Source organism: Micrasema longulum, unplaced genomic scaffold, assembly GCF_059751315.1.
Source record: "Micrasema longulum isolate JH-2025_06_02 unplaced genomic scaffold, ASM5975131v1 h1tg000725l, whole genome shotgun sequence".
Classification (NCBI taxonomy): Eukaryota; Metazoa; Arthropoda; class Insecta; order Trichoptera; family Brachycentridae; genus Micrasema; species Micrasema longulum.
The window spans coordinates 2,055,086-2,076,778 of NW_028277921.1; the positions used below are offsets into that span (position 1 = coordinate 2,055,086).

The 21,693-nt window shown below is 31.5% G+C and overlaps 3 protein-coding genes across 4 annotated transcripts; 2 read left to right on the plus strand and 1 right to left on the minus strand.

Annotated features, from left to right (window-relative positions):
- Window positions 1-513: 513 nt before the first annotated feature.
- Window positions 514-5,616, plus strand: LOC148279427 (WD repeat domain-containing protein 83). Of its 2 annotated transcripts, XM_088230045.1 has the most exons (6): window positions 514-684; window positions 2,169-2,412; window positions 3,031-3,124; window positions 3,415-3,547; window positions 3,676-3,784; window positions 5,218-5,616. In XM_088230045.1, exons 1-6 carry the CDS (start codon window positions 618-620, stop codon window positions 5,474-5,476), a joined length of 906 nt encoding a protein of 301 aa, XP_088086171.1. In that variant the 5' UTR covers window positions 514-617; the 3' UTR covers window positions 5,477-5,616. The 2 variants fall into 2 exon arrangements, with proteins under 2 accessions (XP_088086171.1, XP_088086172.1); XM_088230046.1 differs by lacking the exon at window positions 2,169-2,412 and having other exon boundaries at window positions 517-684.
- On the minus strand, window positions 5,609-8,935 carry LOC148279428 (ankyrin repeat domain-containing protein 49-like). Its single transcript, XM_088230047.1, has 4 exons — window positions 8,531-8,935; window positions 8,083-8,209; window positions 7,003-7,181; window positions 5,609-5,929 (listed from the first exon to the last, which is right to left on the minus strand). The coding sequence occupies exons 1-4, from the start codon at window positions 8,697-8,699 to the stop codon at window positions 5,700-5,702; spliced, it is 705 nt and encodes a 234-aa protein (XP_088086173.1). The 5' UTR covers window positions 8,700-8,935; the 3' UTR covers window positions 5,609-5,699.
- A 112-nt stretch (window positions 8,936-9,047) lies between these two features.
- On the plus strand, window positions 9,048-19,744 carry LOC148279429 (uncharacterized). The gene is made up of 8 exons (XM_088230044.1): window positions 9,048-9,179; window positions 9,351-10,188; window positions 13,085-13,196; window positions 13,290-13,503; window positions 13,586-13,774; window positions 14,133-14,239; window positions 17,814-18,899; window positions 19,444-19,744. The coding sequence occupies exons 2-8, from the start codon at window positions 10,166-10,168 to the stop codon at window positions 19,573-19,575; spliced, it is 1,863 nt and encodes a 620-aa protein (XP_088086170.1). The 5' UTR covers window positions 9,048-9,179; window positions 9,351-10,165; the 3' UTR covers window positions 19,576-19,744.
- Window positions 19,745-21,693: the final 1,949 nt, after the last annotated feature.

Below are 21,693 nucleotides of genomic sequence, written 5' to 3' on the forward strand. Positions count from 1 at the left end.
ACACTGTGTAATATTCACCATTCTGCCTATATTTGAACATCTATATTCCTTCAACTCTTTCATCTGTTGTTGTTCGTGAAGTTAAAGAGCTGAACCCTTTATTTATGTGGGTGAGATTCATCTTATTGAATTATTTCACCTACATACTAGGCAACGCCTGAAAATGTTATTTTTTCAATTTCTATACTTCTTCATGGACCAGGTAATTTATCAATAATATAAACAGCTTCCCAGGGAGTTGAATCCAGTCCTTGTCTACAAAAATTTGGACAAACTCAAAATATTGTTGATACAATATACCTCCAAAAAAAAATTCACTAATTAAAAACATAATTTCTGCGTTGGAGCTAAAAATATAATACGGTATAATATGGATGAATTACATTAAAAACTCAAAATCGACAATTTTCGACACAGTTAGGATATTATTACACGTAGGAGGGGTCAAAATATGCAATTTTACCATAGAATCTGAAAGATTGGTAAAAAGTAGAAACATATCTATAATGCCTAACCATTAGCCGAACGATGACTGAACTGTCACTGCCAGAACCCGAAACTGTCAAGTTGGTTGAAATGTCAAAATAATCGCAATAACAAAATAAAAACGCTATAAAATGGATTTAATTTGTTTAAAAACAATAGATGCGAAACAAGGAGCATTAAGAGCTATTAGGTTCAACGGTAACTTTATTTATACTATTTTTAAAAATTACTTTTATTAATGTATTTCATGTTTACTTAAAAATACTTCTATATATCTAATTAAATGGGTTATTAAAAAATATAAAGCGGGTTTTAATGAAGTTTGATTGATAAATTGATGGTAACTTAAAGTAAGTTTAAGCAAATACTTTTCACTACAATGACATTTTGATAGAGTGTTTCAAAGTAATTTCACGAGAATTATCCATTGAGGTATATAACTAGAGTAAACATAAGCGTTCGAAATATGTTTCTTCAACCTGCGGCCAATTGGTCTATTTTTATGATAGAACGGACTTTAGTCTGTTGCGAGCGTTCGCCAGCTAGTTTTCTCCTCGAAATGACTAAAATGCCTATTTGTACGCTAAGATACTGCACAAGTCGATTTGGAAAAGCGATGGTATAACCTTTCACCGGCAAGTAATGTTCTAATCTCAATCAATACTCGTTTAAATTAGCTATTTTAATGTCAAAAAACGTCTTATTAATATTAACAAATTACAACAGGGATGGAGAATACCTTAAATAAGGGAATATGGAAGTCTAGGCATTTACAGAGCTTATGAGCTGTCATTGGCTGGTTTAAGTGGCCACTTTATACACGGTGTAACATTCACCATTTTGCCTATGTTTGATAATCAATATTTCTTTAATTTTTCCATTTGTTGATTTTAAGGAACATAGGCAAAATGGTGAATGTTACACAGTGTGTAAAGTGGCCACTTGAACCAGCCAATGACAGATCATAAGCCCTGTAAATGCCTTCACTTCCATATTCCCTTATTTAAGGTATTCTCCATCCCTGTTGTAATTTGTTGATTTTAAGGAAGTTAAAGAGCTAAAACCTTTATTGTTGTGAAGATAATTATCTGACTTAATTATTTCACATACTAGGCAACGCCTGAAAACAATTTACTAATTTTTAAACTTCTTCTTGGTCTTATTAATATGTTACAATTCGTGAGTTATCTCCTGTCTCTGTCCTGCTCAATTAGTCGGGCGTAAAGCGAAATCACAAACCAAGGTCACGTGTATGCGGAAGAGAGCGACATACTAAATAGAACTTACAGTAGACTGATGTAAACAGTCCGTGCTTTTTACTGTACTACTTGTTTTGCTTGTCAAAGTCGACGCTACGATACTTGCTATCTCTGCTGGTCAATCCCTGTCCTTTGGGGACGACTTTTTAGCTCGAATTTGTATGGAGTTTTATATCTATATATGTATATTATATCTCGATGGAATTATCTGCTTCATAATTTGCAATAAAAATAAATAAGTTTGAAAATCTCATGGCTTTATAAATAAAACGAATTAAATTGATTTTTAGTATGTCGTGGGATTTCACAAACATTGCAATGTAGATATTAATAAAAATCTTATTAATTTTGTTTACTAACCACCTAAATTAGCAGGCACCAAAGTTTTTTACTAAATGATCAATAAAATTATTATATTTTAAGTTGACGGATCTTATTGCTTAACTTGTGGTGCTGACAAGAAAATTAAACTATGGAACCCCCACAGAAACCTTATGCTAAAAGTCTACGGAGGACACGGCAATGAAGTATTTGACGCCGTTGGATCTTGTGACAGTAGTCAAATAGCTTCGTGTGGAACAGATAAGTCTGTTATTCTGTGGGATGTTAGCACAGGACAACCTTTAAGGAGGTTCAGAGGACATGCTGGTACAGTTTCTTGCGTGAAGTAAGAAATTTTAATATAAATATATCATTCATGTGTAAGAACCAAATCTGTGGAAGCAAAATGTGTTCCTTTATTCATTTTTTCCCTTCCTGGAATACTTAATTTGATCAAAACATACACATTAGGAAACAGTTGTATCCGGAAACCGGCCAACATAATATTTTGTGACTTTTAATAGTTAAACCTATATTCAATTGTTTAATATAAAATACCAACTAAACTTCGTGATTTATCAACAATATTTTGAGTTTGTTCAACTTTTTGCAGACAAGAACTGGATTCATCCCCGTTGGGAGTTGTGACTGTGTAAAGTGGCCACTTAAACCAGCCAATGACAGGTCATAAGCCCTGTAAATGCTTAGACTTATATATTCCTTTCTATAACATGTTCTTTGTCTCTGTTGTAATATATTAATATTCATGATTTAGTTTTGAAGTACTCTGATTTAAAAAATTAATAGGTTTTGTGGGAACACAAGTTGATATTATTGCAACTCTCTGCTCTCTGAAATTGAGAACCTGCTGGACTCAAAATATATTTATTTTAGAATGACCATGTTTAATTATTAGAATGATAAAATTCTGACTTCAAAATGTTTTAACTTTTATTTGTTTTAGATTAAATGAAGAATCTACAGTGGCTATTTCTGGGTCTCACGATAATACAGTAATGTGTTGGGATTTACGCTCGAGAAAAAATGATCCAATTCAGGTGCATAAATCTTATGAATTTAATACAGAATTACCAATTTATTTTAAAATAAATTATTATTCAAGATGAAAATGCGTCTAAATATTTACATAAATTGGCATAAAACGTAATACGAATTATCTATCTTACCTTCATGTCATACAACATATTTATAATGGAAATCAAAATTTGGGGCTACAAATATTTAATTAAATCCTTGATTCAAAGTAATTTTTTTCTGATTAAATGTTAAAAAAACATTCCTGAATTATTTTTTTTAATGGTTTAATCGTACTCCCCTATTCTTAAAGGTTCTTTCGGATGCAAAAGACTGCATATCATCAATTCAAGTATCTGATCATGAGATATTCACAAGTTCTGTAGACTGCCATACCAGATTATATGACCTAAGAGTCGGACAAATGACATCTGATTTTATTGGAGGTAAAAAAATTACAACTTTTCACAGCAGGCATGTCTCTGAAACATTGCAATTATATTTTTAATTTAATATATTGTATATACCTAAACAAGTTAAGTATGAATAATATATTCAAACACATTTTGTTTAGATGCCATAACCTACGCATCTCTCACACATGATGGGCAGTGCACTGTGGTTTCCTGTTCTGATGATAAAATAAGATTAATGGACAAAAGCACAGGAGAACTTCTATCCACGTAAGTAAAATTAAATAAAAATTATCAATGATTCTGTTGGGAAAATTGTTAAATAAAACAAGAAATTTGTGGTTTTCACTTTGGTGATGTAATTTACTCAATAAAGGTAGATTTATTGACCACAAATACTTTTGGTTAAGAAATTACAAGCATGAGGAATAAAAGATATATAAATATAAAGTGGTTTGAAAGTTTAATTTTCAATAACAAACTGTAAAAATAGGTCATACTGTTTAGCGAAAATCTTACCAGAAATTTTGGAGTACCTCTGGAAAGTACATTAGGGTCTACATTATTTCTGATATATGTAAATGGATTAAGCAACTTGAATATTGCTGGACGCATTGTAACTTTCGCAGATGATAAGGTGCTTGTATTCCACGCTAAAAGCTGGAAAGAAGTATACAGTAAAAGTGAAAATGGCTTAGAGAAGACTGAAACATGGCTAGGCTATAACTTACTAAAACGTAACGCGCAAAAAACAAAATATCTGACTTTTAGTATAGACCAACGGAATCAGCCAACAGAAAGAACTCTTAAAATTCATGAATGCACAAATGCAAGAAATAGTGACTGTGACCATAAAACTATAGAAAAGGTCGATAATACAAAATATCTAGGTATACACATTGATAGTTACCTAAGATGGAACATACACGTAGATAAGACAGCAACCAGACTAAGAAAAATAATATATACACAATTACGGAATAATAGGATAGGGAGGAACAAGTAAAACCACATTAATGAAAGCACAAAAAGGCTTTCGAGAGTAGCCAACAAAAAGCCCTACCGATACTCTACACAGACTTTTTACAGAATTTCCAGTACTAGACATAATGACGGACAACAAATTTACGACACTAGGCAAAGACAAAAAACAATACTTCTGCTACAAAAGAAAAAAACAAATTACGGGCAAAGAAACTATAATTTTCTAGCCCCTAAGCTTACAACTTTTTAAGTATGGATATATCGGCAAGCAAAATGAAAAACAATGTTTTCAAAACTCTAGTCCATAAATGGATTATTAAAAGGACTAGACTGGAAGCTGAGGAATATGTTTCGTATATCAGAATATAATTTTAATTTCATGAAAGTCCTTTCTCATTTTATTAATATAGGTATGTTTTAAAATATTTTTTTAATTTTTACACCTATAATATTTTGATGTGACTTAACAATTGATGTGAAAGTATGTACTATGCATAAAATAAATAATACACTGACACTCCGGAACGTGCCTGTGGGCCAGTGGAGTGGCTACATCCATTAATAAAAAGGAAATGTTATTAAATGTATCTATTGTATAATTTTTTTGTAAACTATGTATTTGTATTAAATATTGGATTAAATTTTTTTTTTTTTTTAATGTAAGGTAAGTGTATTTTTTAACAATTTCATTATTAAACAAACACGTTTTATCCTTTCAGATATTCTGGGTATACGTCTAAAGATTACTCGTTAGAAAATTGTGTGAGCAACACAGATTCCCAAGTGCTATCTGGATCTGCCACTGGAGAAATATGGTGCTGGGATTTGATAACTGCCCAAGTTGTTTCCAAGTATGTTCATACTCCGAACTCAGTTGTACATTCATTGAGTATGCATCCAACTCAAAATATGTTTCTGAGTGCATCTGGTGGAGATTTCAAAGTATGGGGATATATTTCTGAAGATGAAACTGTATAAATTGATGTTTTTGGTAAAGGGTTTGGTGTTCAAGTAAAAAAATACCATAAAAATTGTATTATTATTAAAATATTTATGTATATGTGTTATTCTAAAGATTTCCAGCTAATGAAATACAAATAAAATTCAAAATACAATTATTAGGGTGTTTATTTTTTAATATCTTACATAATTCTTTATAAAAATATTTAATGCATATTTTTTTATTGGATAATAAGTTTTATTACTCGCACATAAAAGGATTTTCTGTGAAACTTGATGATTTGATATAGTCGATTGCTGGATTGGATAATTCAAATAAATAATCATAAATGCCTTGTCTCCTAGCAATGTCCTTAGGGTAATCTCCACTGTGGTTCTTCGAGTGGGCATTTACATCCGGGTGTAGCAATAATAGCTGTAACATCTTTCTGCAGTGGCTACTGGATGTGGCTATATGGAGTGGAGTTTGATCTGAAATAATTTACAATTATTATTGAGTTCATCTACAATATTTGATTGAATAGAAAAGAGAAATTCACATACATAGAAAATACAATAATTTTGCTTAAAACAGTGAATTTTTATGGTTAAATGGATTTTGTTATTTTTTTAAAGTACAAGATCAGAAAATTGCCAATTTATATTGCATTCAGAGAGTAAAGGAAACCATACAAGCGATAGTTTTAGAAAAAGACTAAGCTCCGATGGCTCAGGTGGTAGGGTTATAAGATAATCAGCTAGTAAAGTACACATTAAGTTGTCTGGGTTATTGTGCTGTGTGTTTATACACACTCTTTGTCTACGGTTCAGATCGCATCAGTGCATTCATAAACCCTGATAATGGATGCTGCAATGCAATCTGAAACGTCTACAAAGAGTGTGAATGACATAACCCAGAAAAACTTAAATGTGCATTTGGGTGCGATTACAAATGCTTTATCATTACATATCCATATGTTGATACATGTTTTTAGGGTATTGATAAAAAATAGTTTTTTTTAATAATGACAACATTTCTTCATCTCAACTGTCAATTACATTAGATGGCATGCACTGTAATTGCCTCGAATTCTCTAATATTAACCACTAGATGATGTTGTCTTAACTATCGAACATGGCTCCGCCCTTAATGTCATATTAAAATTTATGTTGTTTTTGTAATTTAAAAAGGCTTGTATTAGTCACCCCTATTTCACATAAACACTTTAAAGTATAAACAAATCGGAATAAAATAAAAATATGCTTGCTTTCACTTGATGTAGATAAGTATACCATGGGGTACGGGTGCCCTTAATAGCTATCGTTCAAGTTTTGACAGTTGTCGGTAAAGGTATAGGCACCTTCTCCAACTGTTAAAACACGTAGAGGATCGATATTGTATCTTTGTAATGGCTCGGAAAAATTTATCATTAACTATACTATCATATGACTTCTGGACATTCCGATTGTAATCGCCCCCAGAACAGCTGTTAAATTTGAGAATTTAAAATAATGATCGCTCTATGTTACAAAAGGCAGATCTCTATTACCACATAGGAACATACCTCCTTTACTGAGAGCATGGACGTCAGCACCAGCAGCTAGAAGTAGGGCAATACAGGTGGGATGGTTCCACTGACAGGCGGAGTGTAGCGGCTCCCAGCCCATGTTAGTGCGTGCCCCTATCTTGGCTCCATGTTGAAGCAGACAGCTCACAACCTCCAAGTGATTGTTATAGCAAGCCCTGTAAAATAATTATAGCTGGACTGAATTACTTGATTTGATTTTATTAAACAAATTTTTATGTGTAATTATGTTGATTTAATTACTTGACATATAACCAAAGTAGGGAACAAAATGCCGAACACCTAAGGCCTGTTGACTACTGCCAACAGGCCGGCTTCTCCTGAAGAGTTTTAAGTGGTTTCCTCTCCACATGAGCAAATGCTGAGAAGTTCCTAATTGGCCCACTCTAGTATATCCTTCCTGATCCCAACAGTTTAAATAAATTTAAAGAAAGGTAATTGCAGAAAAATCCTCTTTTGAAATACAAACCTTGTTTTATAAGCAAGGTAAAAAAGAATGCAACTCCAATATAAAAAATATATAGGTATATATAAATTTTAAAAATCACTCGACACAGTACCTGTATTTGACTTAATATTTTAATAATAAAATTTCACAAAAAGCATTATACATTAACTTAAGTACACCGATGAGTACTACCGATTTTTTTTTATACACATAATATTTTTATACTTAACGTTTCTATCTCTTTAATGGAGCGGAGCATAAAACAAAATTGATAGAGGGATTTTGTGGTATGAAGTTTTTATTCCAGTATTGTTTTACATAAATTTGAAGGAAAATAATAACTATTTATTGAGAATGGCGCAAGTAATGTTTTCTCACTAAAAGGATATTTTATTATCATGATATTATTTTTATTTTATACATTAATGTTTAATTTTTTTTGCTTTTTTAACAATTGAAAACAATTTCTAAAAAAGTGTGAGAAGAAATAGTAATATAATAGAATAGTCACACTCTGCTCCTTGTCTTTCAGAACTACCATATATGATTTGGATGATTTATGCATTGCCATTGATATAGTTTATTCACTTTAAATAAAATATTAAACAAACCTGTGCAGTGGCGTGTAACCATCATTATCAACAATATTCACAAGCTCTGAATTGGCTTTCAATAGATTATTGACGGTGACAATTTGACCTTTTTCAGCGGCCCATAGAATTTCCTTTTCGGGTGTTTCTAAAAACATAAAATATTGAGACAAAAAATATGACAGAAATTTAAAGTGATACATTAAAAATGTTTTTCTAATTCAATACAAGGGATTTGTCTGGTAATATTTAGTACCTAATATTTTTTTATAAAAATGGTTTAATCAGTACACTGTAGTGGTCTGATTAAACCATTCAAAATCTGTCTGTAGAATTAATAGGTATCTTAAAACATGACATTTGATTATTAACATTTTATAAAGCTAAACATTTGGTTCGTAAATTTATTTATTCGAGCAATTTTTATCCCCGGTAAGGCCAATGAAATTACAAAAATAATAATAATTACCATGAGGATGTTTTTCTTCCAATATACCCTCATCATCGTCATCCCAGCCCGAGACAAACATACCCCGCGTTTCCTCATTTTGCTTACGCCTTTCTATTTCCTTCTGAATTTTAATCATATTAGAAGGATTAAAGGAATCCCTTTCATCCTCGTCATCGTCAGACATCATCGCAGAAATAACAAAAGGTAACTGACAAGATGACCTTGCGCCTTAAATAACTCACTGGAAGTTTTTTTAGCAATAACGAAGTTTACAAAGAAAATCTGAACAAGTCGCTAATTCTAAATACTGGATTGCTAACCAAAACAATGCCAAAATAAAATAATAACGAAACGTCAATCCACCGCAATCCGTGTCAAGCGTATTCATAGACAAAAGCACAGATTAAAGGATTAAATGGGACTAAAGGTACAGATTGTTTTAGACGACGTAGATCACGGATCATGACCATAGACATAATCTATTGTAAGAAAAAAAAATATCACTAATGTTACTGAACACTGCCTGTAAAATACCATAGAAAACTCAAACATGAAAAAAATATAAACCACACGTGCTGTCAGTCGTATGTCAGTCTTATTTTTGTAAAAGTAAAAATCGCTACTGTCGACAATTTCTGTCAACATAATCTAACAATATAATTGATATGTAAGTATGAGATACTTTGTAATTAATTTATTAATTCTTGTAATTAAATTTGTTATTTTTAAAATTAATGCCTTATAACAAGTTCAGCCACGTCAAATGCTTAATTAAATCTTAAGATGAGAAAAATTATATCTCTTTATAAACGTACATATAATAAAATTTTTATTATAGATTCCAAAATGCCTCAAGGAAAAATGAAAGTTAAGAGTAAGTTACCAGACAGTGTCAAAAATAAGAAAAATAAAGGAAATGCAATTTCAAAACGGAGTAACGCTCCAATTCAACCGAAGAAAGCAAAATTTGAAGAATCGCATAAATTGAAAAAGATGATTACTAAAACAGTAAATAAAAAAATGGAGGATGAAATAAGATCCAGAGCTTTAGATCGGAAAACTACACTGTCAAAAGCCCAAGAAGCAATGATTGCACATAATGCAGCCAAAACAGCTAAAATGTCAACATCTTCATAATATATTGTTTTCGACCTACTTGACTATTTTTATGCCTCATGTATTTTCATATAGTGAAATAATTGTTTTGAATTTTAAAATTGCTGTTCTATCAAATTGCATATTTTATTTTTATTCACATTTTATATTTATAATTTTCGTTTTATTTATTTCGAATACAAACACATGTCCAAATTAAATGATTATAAATAGAAACTATAAAAAATGCATATATAAAAATAGTGGGGCCTGCCATCTAATAATATGTATTCACTTAATTATTTTTCTCAATTATCCCGCCATCTCAATAACAAAGTACCCCTTATTAAAGTGCTGTTGCGATAAGATATCATTAAAATAATAATCCCTTTTATTTTTTTATTTCTGAAACCAACAAAGTCAGAAATGAACAATACATAAAGAATAACAACAAATCAAGACTAATTATGAGTTTCATATTTCATATAGGAACCAAAATATAAAAAAACAAAACGAACAGTTCACTAGGGGGAAAGGAAGTAGGATGGGAAAATAAGGATGGAAGAGAAGAAGAAGAAAAAGTAAGCAAATATGAAACTATGAAAAAGAAATGAAAATGTATATAAATGTACACATCCGTATACATACACACATCCGTATACATACACACATACATATACACACATGAACATGACATAATATGTCCATGTATTTGTTAATTTTCTCAAACTGAACGGTTTGGGTAGGTAGGAAGAAATTGCCTTAAGGCAATATGCCCGCCCTTATATGTATATAAAGTGTCAAATAAATAAAATAAACATGCACATACACATACATACACACATGAACATACAGCCTTGGCCAAATGTATTAGGCACCTCTATTTTTTTTTTTTTTTTTTTTTATTCAGTGGAATTTAAAAAATAATAACAAGTGTAACATTAAACTGGTTTATTTATAGACAACATTTAATATTTTGTGAACAATCCTTTCGCCTGTATAACGGCACACACTCTTTTTCCCATACTACCTACTAATTTTTGGCAAACTTCTTGTCCTATTTTCTCCCATTCTTAATTTTTTTTTTTTTTTTAATCTTCTTTCGATTTTGCATTTCTTTGGCTAACCTTTATTTTTAATATTGACCACAAATGTTCAATGGGATTTAGGTCCGGTGACTGTGCAGGCCAACTAATAAGTTTAATTCCCTTTTTTTTTAACCACTCCATATTTTTTTTAAGTGTGGCATGGAGCGTTGTCTTGCTGGAACAAAACATTCTTTTAGGACTCAATATCGAATAATTTTCGCATAGAGGGTTCCAAAACATCATCCAGCATGGTAGTATAGGTGTCAGAATTCATTTGTCCCTCGCACACGAAGAGTTTCCCTATGCCTGTGGATGTCATAGACCCCCATATCATGATGCTTCCTCCACCATGTTTTACCGTAGGCACCACACAGTCAGGATGATACTCTTCACCAACTCTTCGACGAACGTATACAGAACCAGGAGACCCAAAAACCTGTAAATGAAGAAAAAAAATATGAATAAATTATTTTCATATATTTATTTTCGATCAATATCACTCACTTCAATATTAGTTTCATCGGACCAAAGTATTTTGTCCCAGTCTTCTGTCGTCCAGTTTTGGTGTTCTCGTGCCCAGATAAGCCTTCTTTTCCTGTTGACCTCAGAGAGCCATGGCTTCTTTCTTGCTTTGCAGCCTCGTAACCCAGACTTCAAAATACGTCTTCTAATGGTGCGTGGTAAAATTTTAAGACTAAATTCATTTTCCAGCTCGGCAGACAGCTTGGAAGATGTACTTTGTCGATTTTTCAGCGACAAGTTTGTCACAATTCGGTCCTCGCAATTAGAAGTCATCCTCTTCCTGCCAGTTTTTGGCCGGTTTTTAAAGGAATTAGACTCAAGAAATCGTTTAAGTGTTGTTTGCACTGCACATCGGGAGCATTTAATTTTTTTGGCTATTTTGACCTGACTTAACCCTTCTGAATTCAAAAAAAATATCTGAGATCGCTCACTTTCACTTAACTCACGTATTTTAGGCATTGTAATATGTAATAAGTAATGGGCAAAAGAAAAAAAATAGAAAAACTCGCACTTTCAACCTGTTTTAACTTACTGCAGACAATACTTCGTACATAAAACTAACTCGCAAAACAAGTAAATTGAGTATTTTTGAATAAACTACGCCCCTAAATGGGGGGTAGCAGGTAGCAAATTCCATAAAAGTGCAATAGAATTCAAAAGGATTCCAAGAATTGCTGTACTTAAAGTCATAACACTATTATGTATAGGGTGCCTAATATATTTGGCCAAGACTGTATATACATACACTAATCCACATACACACGCGTACATATATATACAATTAATAATAAAATAATGAAAACTTATAAGTGAAACAATATAAAATATATTTAAAAAAAAAAATAGCAACTAAAAATTTTGCTCTTGTAACGTCTTTATCGCAATTTCAATATTTTTTAAAAATTTCATTCGTCAAAAAGATCTATCGCGCTCAATTTTATTGTATGTATTCATTTTTACCCAGATTCGATTGTTGAAAATATGTTGAAAAAATATGAATTACCAAAACATAAGAATTTCAGTAGGAAGTAGGAACACAAGTTACACATCCATTATTTAAATTTGTTACTGTATAATCCCTGGTCAAAATGTGATATAAAAGATCTCAAGCTCGATTGATATGAAATAATTAGTATAATATGACGTAAAACATAAAAATAAACCAGAATTAAGAATAGTCCAGAAGGAGCGTAGAATCATATTTGAATACATCGGACTGTGTCCAAAAATTCCCCCACTATGCCCCACTTTCACCGCGTGCATTCGTCATGTTACCGCATAATGTTGCACGATGGGAAAAAATATAATCATAACACAAATGTAAGGTAAAAAAAAAAAACAATCTGTTAATTTCTCGAAAATTTTATTGTGAAATGTCTATTTTGATTTTTTCGACAATCTGAGAGATGGAAAAATAATTCAATTTTTAAGTAATGTATTTGCTACTAACACATTCATTTTCTAATTGTACATGAAATGTGATCCCATCCAGTTTCCTACCAGTATTTCTAAACCTTAAAAGGACACAACACGGCATAATTGAATTTAAATCAGGAGTTGCGTACTGAGCGATGTTTACAAAGAAACTAATGGGTCAAAACGTTAACTCATTTATGAGTAGTTACGTCGCCTTCTGTTTAATGCTCGTATGCGGTTTCTGGACTATTCTTAATTCAATGTGATTTAAAAAAAATACTGGACGCATAGACAATATAAAATAATCCATAGGCATTATTTAGCACGGATTGTACAGATTATTACATCCGACATCTTATGTTTATGGAAAAATATGACATATGCCAAAATCTGTAATCTGTGGCCAAAATACAAAAATATATCGAATATCGGTGTCTTATTAAATTTTTAGAATTTCTACCATGACTGAAGATGAAAAGCCTTCCACGGAATCTGAATCAATACCGAAGACGAGCACTTTTAAGGGAAAAGAAAAGAGAGAGAAAAGCCGTCCGCTAACAAAGGTTTGATAAAAACATTAATGTCATTAACTCGATATAGAGATTCTTCTCTGGAATGTCAAATTATATTATTATTTTATGTTTTGATTATTATAGATAGTTTGCCGAAGACTGCCTCCAAATATGGATGAAGAAGAGTTTATGGAACAAGTTTCGCCAATCCCAGAACATGATTATTTTTACTTTGCCAAACCTGATAATTCCTTGACTCCGGATTTATTTTCAAGGGCTTACATTAACTTTGTAAATGTTGAAGACATTTTTCTCTTTAGAGATAAGTTTGATGACTATATTTTTCTTGATAATAAAGGTGAAATAAGAATTATTTTTCTTTGGCTTATGTTTTGTCAATAAACATGCATTTTTTAACGTACTTTTCTATGCTTTTTCAGGAAACGAGTATCCAGCTGTAGTAGAGTATGCTCCATTCCAAAGATTACCAAAAAAACGGCGTAAGAAGGATCTTAAATCTGGAACAATTGAGAGTGATTCAACTTATATTGAGTTTTTGGAAAGTCTGAAAGAAACAGACAGTGACTCGAGAGAACCAAAAATGGAATATTCGTATCAGCCAACAGAAGGTAAGCTTGTAAATCCAACGGAGGATACAAGACTCATTATCACCATTTGTCGGCCTCGTGGTGTAATGGTCAGCGTGTTTACCTACCATACGAGAGGTCTCGGGTTCGATTCCCGACATGGTTGATATAAAATATTTATTTAAAATGGTGTTTTCACACCAGAATATTTCATAATCCCTGGACTGGTACCTGAAGCGTAACACTGATCATCTTCTCTTCAGGTAACAAAAAATGATCAAGAAACGCTGCGATTGGTGTATCAATGCAGTGCCCTATGCAGCATTAGGTGCGGAAGGGGAATGATGATGATATCTCCATATTATTTTCTTCAGTAATAATTCTGTATTAAATTTTGTAGAGAAAAAAGAGACAACCACTCCCCTTCTTGAGTTCTTAGCGGCTCGGAGACGGGATGAACGTAGAAGGCGAGAAGAACGACAACGTCGAAAGCCCCGAAGTCGAAAAGTAATTATTTATTCTAACATTATTAATAATTACAATTATAGCCATAACTTTTTTAATATTTACACATTATCCATTAATAAGTTTGAATGAATATCCATTAATAAGTCTAAAAAATGGTATGGTTTATACAATTTCGAAGATATAATATTAAAATTTAATATAAAAAATAAAAGAAGTTATAACTTCATCTAATTTAGGGAGAAATTTATCCTGAGTATTTACATCTAACAAAACACTTGAATCTGAAACATAACTTGACTAACATTTAATAAAGAAGCTCAGTTCTACTGGAAATCGTATATAAAAAAAGGTTTTCTTACATGCGGTAACAATTAGAGCATTTATTTGTACGGCAAAGTTTCTCTAAAATGTATGAAATTAATTTAAGTAGTTTTAAATGACATCAAAAGTTCTTCCGAATCAACCAATGATAAGAGTGTAGTGATAGATTTCCGGTTTCCAAGAAGCTAACTCACCAATCAAGACAACTCACCAAAGAAACCGAAGAGAACTAGTGGCGTCATCCAGGGAGTAATTTATAAAAATCTTCTTTTCCACATCCGCTCCTAACTGGAGTATGTGCATATCACCAGATAGTTTGAGACTGCATGAGCCGTTTTGTAATTAAAACATTACAAAACTTTAAAAGTTCATTGCGATGATAATGTGATGCATAAATTATTATTTTTTGTAAAATGTAAATTAACCACTAAACTTCCTAATTGGCAACCACCGCAGAATAATGGCTAAAATGCTTTCTTTTATTCACAATAATGATTGAATTATGATTTTTCCAACCCCATGCGTTCTATGCCAAAGGTCAACACTAATTGGGCCTCTTGGCCTGTTTTGGTACAAACAACATTTGACTGTTTGATTGTTTATATGAATGTTTTCCCCAATTTAAATTAGATTGATTATTTAACAATGTTTTGAGTATGTCCAAATGTTTGTAGACGGGCTGGATTTCCTCCCTAGGGAGTTATTGAGATCTAAATGTGTTGCATCAGAGAGGTAAAACATTTGAGAAGGGAATATGGAAGTCTAGGTGTTGCCTAGCAGGTGAATTAATTCAGCCAAATGAATCTCGTCCACATCAATTAAGGTTTCAGCTATTTTACTTCACAAAAATCTACAGATGGAAAAGTTGAGGCAATATGTATGTATAAACGTAAGCAGACTGGTGAATGTTACCGTGTGTAAAGTGGCGTGTAAATGCCTAGACTTCCATATTTAATTCTCAAAAATATTTGTGACGCTAAAAAACAAACGTGGCCATCTCCAGCCACCGTGATTTTTGAGATTTCTGGTTAATATTAATGCTTGTGCTGTTTTACATAGTAATATTAAGTTTAAACAACTCAGTCTCTTTTATTTTTGCTAAAAAAACAATTTAAAAATTGTTGTTTTTTGAGCTTGTTTTTGAGATGTTCATTGAGCTTTTTAAATCAAACATGTCCATATCCGTTTGAGCCAATCAGATCATAGCATTTTATCAAGATGGCTTCTATTGCCCAAAAGATTGTCGTGTATGCTCTTCGAGTTTTTTATGCGAAATTAGTGTATAAAAATGGAAAACAATACGACTTATGTAGAAAAAGTTACTGCAGATAAAGCACGAAAGGGTATACTATATCTAATTACAGCATTAAATGTACAAATATGACTAAAAAACTGTAAGTTGATTTTAATATTAAACTGTTTTATGACAGTTAGCATCTTAAACTTGCTATGACTGTCCCTACCTACATTATAATTTAATTTACTTTCATTTAGATAAATAAGGAAGTATTGTGTTTTTTAATAATATTTATTTAAATAATATTAATCATGTCCTGCATGCACAAGAAAATTAACAAGTCATATTAATAAAGTGATTTTCAAATCATCTTTATTTTTTAATGACCTAAATAAAAATAATTTGTATTAATTTGAAAATTTTCAGTTACGCAGCTCCGGTATAACCTATAAATCCGAAATGTGGTCACAACAAAAATGCATTTCAGTGCACCCAATTGAAGTCAAGTGATATTTTAGAATTTCACAAATCTTTTTATTAGCATTCAAACAAAATTGAACAAGACAATTTCCTGCTACAATTTATCAAAACATAAACTACTAAAATAAGAAGTCCAAAAAATAAGTATTAATTCAAAGCCCAGTATCTAAGCAAAATAAAGAATATAGTTCTGTGTGCTGTAAAACCCTAAAAAGCAATGAAGGTACTGGGTTTAATTCCCGGCAATATTCAGATAAATAGTCCAATTAAATGGATTTTTCTTGTAATATTTCAAAGTCCTTGGACTAGAACTGAAGCATTAAACTTATTATTTTGCCTTAATGTATCATATAATCAAGTTCTCTATGCACCACTGGATGTAGATGGGAAAATGATAATGTTGATGATGTACTGAATTGCATTTTTAAAATAAGATTTCATATGTATCTGATTTAAATTTTGTTCTTTTATACGAGTATATTCCTATTTTTTTTAACGTTGCGTTGTCTAGAGGTTTGTACTTTTAATTAATGCTAAAGATCTAGTTTTATTTTTATTCATTTTTTTACACATGTTTTTTTTATAATGTGACATTAATCTTAGCACATTCCTGTTGGTTTTTGGAGAGACATGAATGATAGAATGTAAAACAAAACAGTCCATCTCCAATGCGATTTATTTCAAAACTGGCCAAATCCAGACAGTGCAAAACAAACATGGTCATCTCCAAAATTTAAATGCAATTTCCGAGTTTTTAACGAATTGTGACTATAACTCACTATGGAAATTGTATCAAAATATTTAAATTGTTCCTTTATCCTTCTTCTTTCCTTCCCATCCCCTCTCCTCTCTTTATAGTATAGTGTTATTTTTTTTATATATATTTATTTTTGTTAATCTTTGCTTTTAATTTTTGTTTAAAATTGTAAGATTTAATATGTCCATGTATTTATAATTTTCTTAAACTGAACGGTTTGGATAGGCAGGAAGAAATTGCCTAAGGCAATATGCCCGCCCTTATATGTATATACATTGCATATGTATATAAAGTGTCAAATATATATATATGTATTTTTTAATCAAAGTATGTTTATAAAATAGCACCACTGGAACTCAGTGGTTATATTAATCACTCAAATAAAAGAAGTTGATTTACTCAGTTTGACGAACGGTGGAGATGGCTATGTTTGTTTTTTAGCGTCACATTTTCCCTCTCTGTTTAGGTTGATTGTATTTTATGCCACATGATGTTTTGTTATAATAAATTACTTATTCTTATTGTATGAATGAATGAGAAAATAAATCTCTCAAAACTGTAATCAGTGCCCTATGGTTGAAACAAAGTTTCAACAAAAGCATTTTTTTTTACTTTAAAAAAAACATTTCACAACATTAAAAAAATAATTTCAAAATGTCTTTTAATTTTCCATCGAGGACATAACTTTTTGTCTGGAATATTTATTTGTTTAAATTATTCCAAATTTCATGGTCTAAATGTCTAGCTTTGTAATTAACCTTCTAAAATCCAATGGGAATTTAATTATCAGAAATAAGCATGGACTCTTTATATTATAGGAAGATGACATACCTGAGGAAGATGTGAAAAAAATAAAACCCCGTGATAATGAGAAAGAGAAAACGTACAATAAGAAAAAGGATGATGATGTTTCTTGGCAAACCACAGCTGATTCTACTAATGTTGAACTAAAAGAATCTAAATATGTAAAAGGAAGTAATAAAAGTTTCCGCGAACAAAGAAAATCAGTAGACGAGCAAAGAAAGAAAACAGATATTGATAAAAAAGATTTTTCCAAACTGAAAGATGCTGATTCTCCTGCAGCTGATGAAAAATCTAGCCGCAAAGATAGAAAAGAAAGGCTAAAAGAGATACCCACTAAAGTCAAGGAAGTCAAAAAATATAGTGATACTAGGAGGGATAAACTGAAAGCCGGTGAAAAGCGATCAGACAAACTGCCTTCATTTAGAAAAGTTGACGATAATGAACAAGATGACATAATCAACTCTTCTATAGACTCCAAAGTCATTAAAAATTCTATCGTCAGTCAAACATCTGAGGCTACATCTGACAAAACCAAAATTGCTCCAAAGGCATCCCTAATTAGTAGCAATATTAAACCTTTCACTCAGTTACCTCAATACAAAGCAGAAGACTTAACTAAAGTTATTGAAGAACTAGATAAAAGTGTTAGCAAATTAAAAATGGAAGGTAGCAAACTAATTGGATCCATTACACCCATTCCACTCCAAGAAAATACTGACGCAGAGAGTGATGTAAAAACAAATGTGCTTCTAAATACACCCAAGGATGAAGTTACAAGCAAATCAACAAAGATTAAGTTTGATAAATCTATTCCAAAAGATTATCTAAAATCATCTAAGTCGCCTGAGAAAAAAGTGGCTAAGTTCAGTAGAATGGAGGAGGATTCTTTAGGAGAAATTATTTCAACAAACGATGAATTACAACAGCGGCGCAGCAGCTTGGAATCTAGTGAGAAGAAATCCCCTACCGATGAAACTCCTCTTCGGAGGCATAAGTCATTGGATGATAAATCACAAGATATGCCGCACCAGGAAACCAAATACTCTTCTAATAAAATTAAAAACAATGAACCGAAATCAGAACGCAGAATAAGAAATAAGGTAACATCAAACTTTTAGGTCATTTGAATATATGTAATAATAATAATAAACTCTTTCCCATTTAACTCCAGAAATTGCCCTAAATTTGCATTACTACCCATGAAACATATTTTGAAAACTCGAATTTATCTATTTGTTTAACCAAATAGCAAATATGTCGTAAGTAAATCACAAACTCGACTATGTTTATAAAATACTTTTTTTAACCAACTTAATTTATCAATTGTTAGTGGTCATGTATATTATATCGAACATTACTATTATGGTATTAAAGGGATTACTCATTACTCATCTGTCTAAAAAAATCTCTTTTATTAATACATAGATATGTGAAGATAGTACCTTGAGTAAAATATTGCCTATACTGCCAACAATTTGGAGTTTTTGTGCTTATTTATAGTTATCTATACAATAATGTTAGTTGTAATTTTAATTCCATAATAATATTTTATGTTGTGGTTACATGTCCGAAAACAGGCGCTAAAAATGTAATTTGATTATTAATAACTAAATAGTACCATTCAATCTTTGTATTCTTTTGTAGGACCGACCCAGTATTGCCATTTATCAACCCGGTATGGGAAGATTTAGCAAGCAACGTCTAGAGAGAGAAAAGGATTCCACAACTGGTACATATAAAGCAATAGACCCCAATGATAAACTTCAAGAAGAGTGATATACATATGTAGTAGTTTTAAATGTTTATTTTCTATGTTGGCTGTTTTACAAGCATGATGTTGAACATCATAAAAGTATAGTACATACTTATTTGCATAATATATTGTGTATAAAACATCTTGCTTTACCTGTATTTAAAATATAAATACATATGTTGAATCTATTAATTCTAAGTGTATTTTCTTCAACTGGTACACTATACGCACTTCCATGGTTTTATTACGTAATTGTATTTTCTGAAGATGAAGATAATATGACATGAGAAAACAATACTTACTGACATAATATATCATCATATAAGGAAAGCATGGGACTTAAGTAATAATAAAATTAAAATGTTACCTTCTGGAGAAACAGAGCCGATAATGATTGAAGTTAATATGTATTGAGAAAGCAAAGACTCGCATATATGGTGAGCATAAAGTACAGAACTCGAACGCGAAGTCAATGCAGTGGTGGCGTTTGGTGCTGTAATAATGACGAGTGAAAAATACTGACATGTAATAACCGGTACTGGAACAAGGACAAGAAACCCTTCAGTGTAAATGTAAGTATTTATTTATTTGAAATATTTATGAATTCCTTGCAATTTTTATTTTATTTATTTATTTTTGAAACCAACACAGTCATAGTAATAAACAATACATAAATAATAACAAGACCAATTATGGGTTTCATTTAGGAACAAAAATATAAAAAAACAAAACGTACAGTTCCTTAGGGGTGAAAGGAAGTGGGATAGGAAAATAGGGAAGGAAGAGAAGAAGAAGAAATAGTAAGTAAATATAAAACAATGAAAAAAGAAAGTAAATAAATGTACATATACACACATGAACATGCATATATATACACATACATACACACATGAACATATATGCATACACTAATGCATATACTTTCAATACATCATTATGCATTAGTTCGTTTCTGTATCATTTATCTGTATGCGAAAATTTTTACTTTTTTTTCAATGCAAACTCATGATGAGAAAAACATAACTTATTCTGTTCTCCTTATATCTATGATTGAAATTACAAAGTATAGTAATGATTGATCATGCCCATCATTTGAAATTAAGGCTTGTACTATATTGAATAATTCCAGTACTGCTAAATACCGTAACCTGACACTACCTTATACATAGCTTTTTATATTATGAAGGATAGGGATGAAAACTTTTTTTGATTTGAAGACAATTATTTATCTTCAACAATAGTCAATGCCGCTATGCCATACCATTATCAATTAGAGAAATATGCCAAGCAACTTTAATTTTTTAATATAAAATATGACATTTCTATAATATATCTATGTACGAGGGCGGATTGAAAATGAAGCTACATAAGTAGGAAAAAAACATTTTCTCTTTTCAAAAACCATTTATTTCTCAACATAGTCTCCTTTTACTTCGACACACTTAGTAAGACGATATTCCAACTCTTTTATACCATCTGAATAATATGATTTCGGGAACCTCTCAAAATACGCGTTAGTTTCATAATCACTTCTTCGTTTGAGCTGAATCTTTTTCCTGCGAGCCATTTTTTCAAGTTTGGAAACTGGAAAAAGTCACTAAGAGCTAAATCTGGACAATAAGGTGGGTGATCAACTAATTCGAAGTGTATTTTACGTAATTTTAGCATCGTATCTAATGCTGTGTAGACCGGTGCGTTGTCTTGAAGAAAGAGCACTTTTTTCTTCTTTAAATGTGGTCGTTTTTCCTTGATTGCATCATTCAATTAATCCAATGATGCACGATAATACTTTCCTGTGATTGTGGATCTTTTTTGAAGATAATTGAAGAGCAATATTCCGAGTGCATCCCAAAATATAGTGGCCATAACCTTGCCAGCCGATTTCACTGCCTTTGCCTTCTTCGGAGCACTTCCACCCATTGTTTCAACTGATTTTTGGTTTCAGGTGTATAGTGGTGCACCCACGTTTCATCAACAGTTATTAATCGACGCCAAAAATCAACAGGATTACGCTTTATCATGTCCAAACACTACTGTGAAGTGGTCTCTCGAACTCGTTTTTGTTCGACACTGAGGAAACGCAGCTTGCCAATAGCTTTTTCATATGCAAATGTTTATGCAAAATGTTGAACACCGTTCAT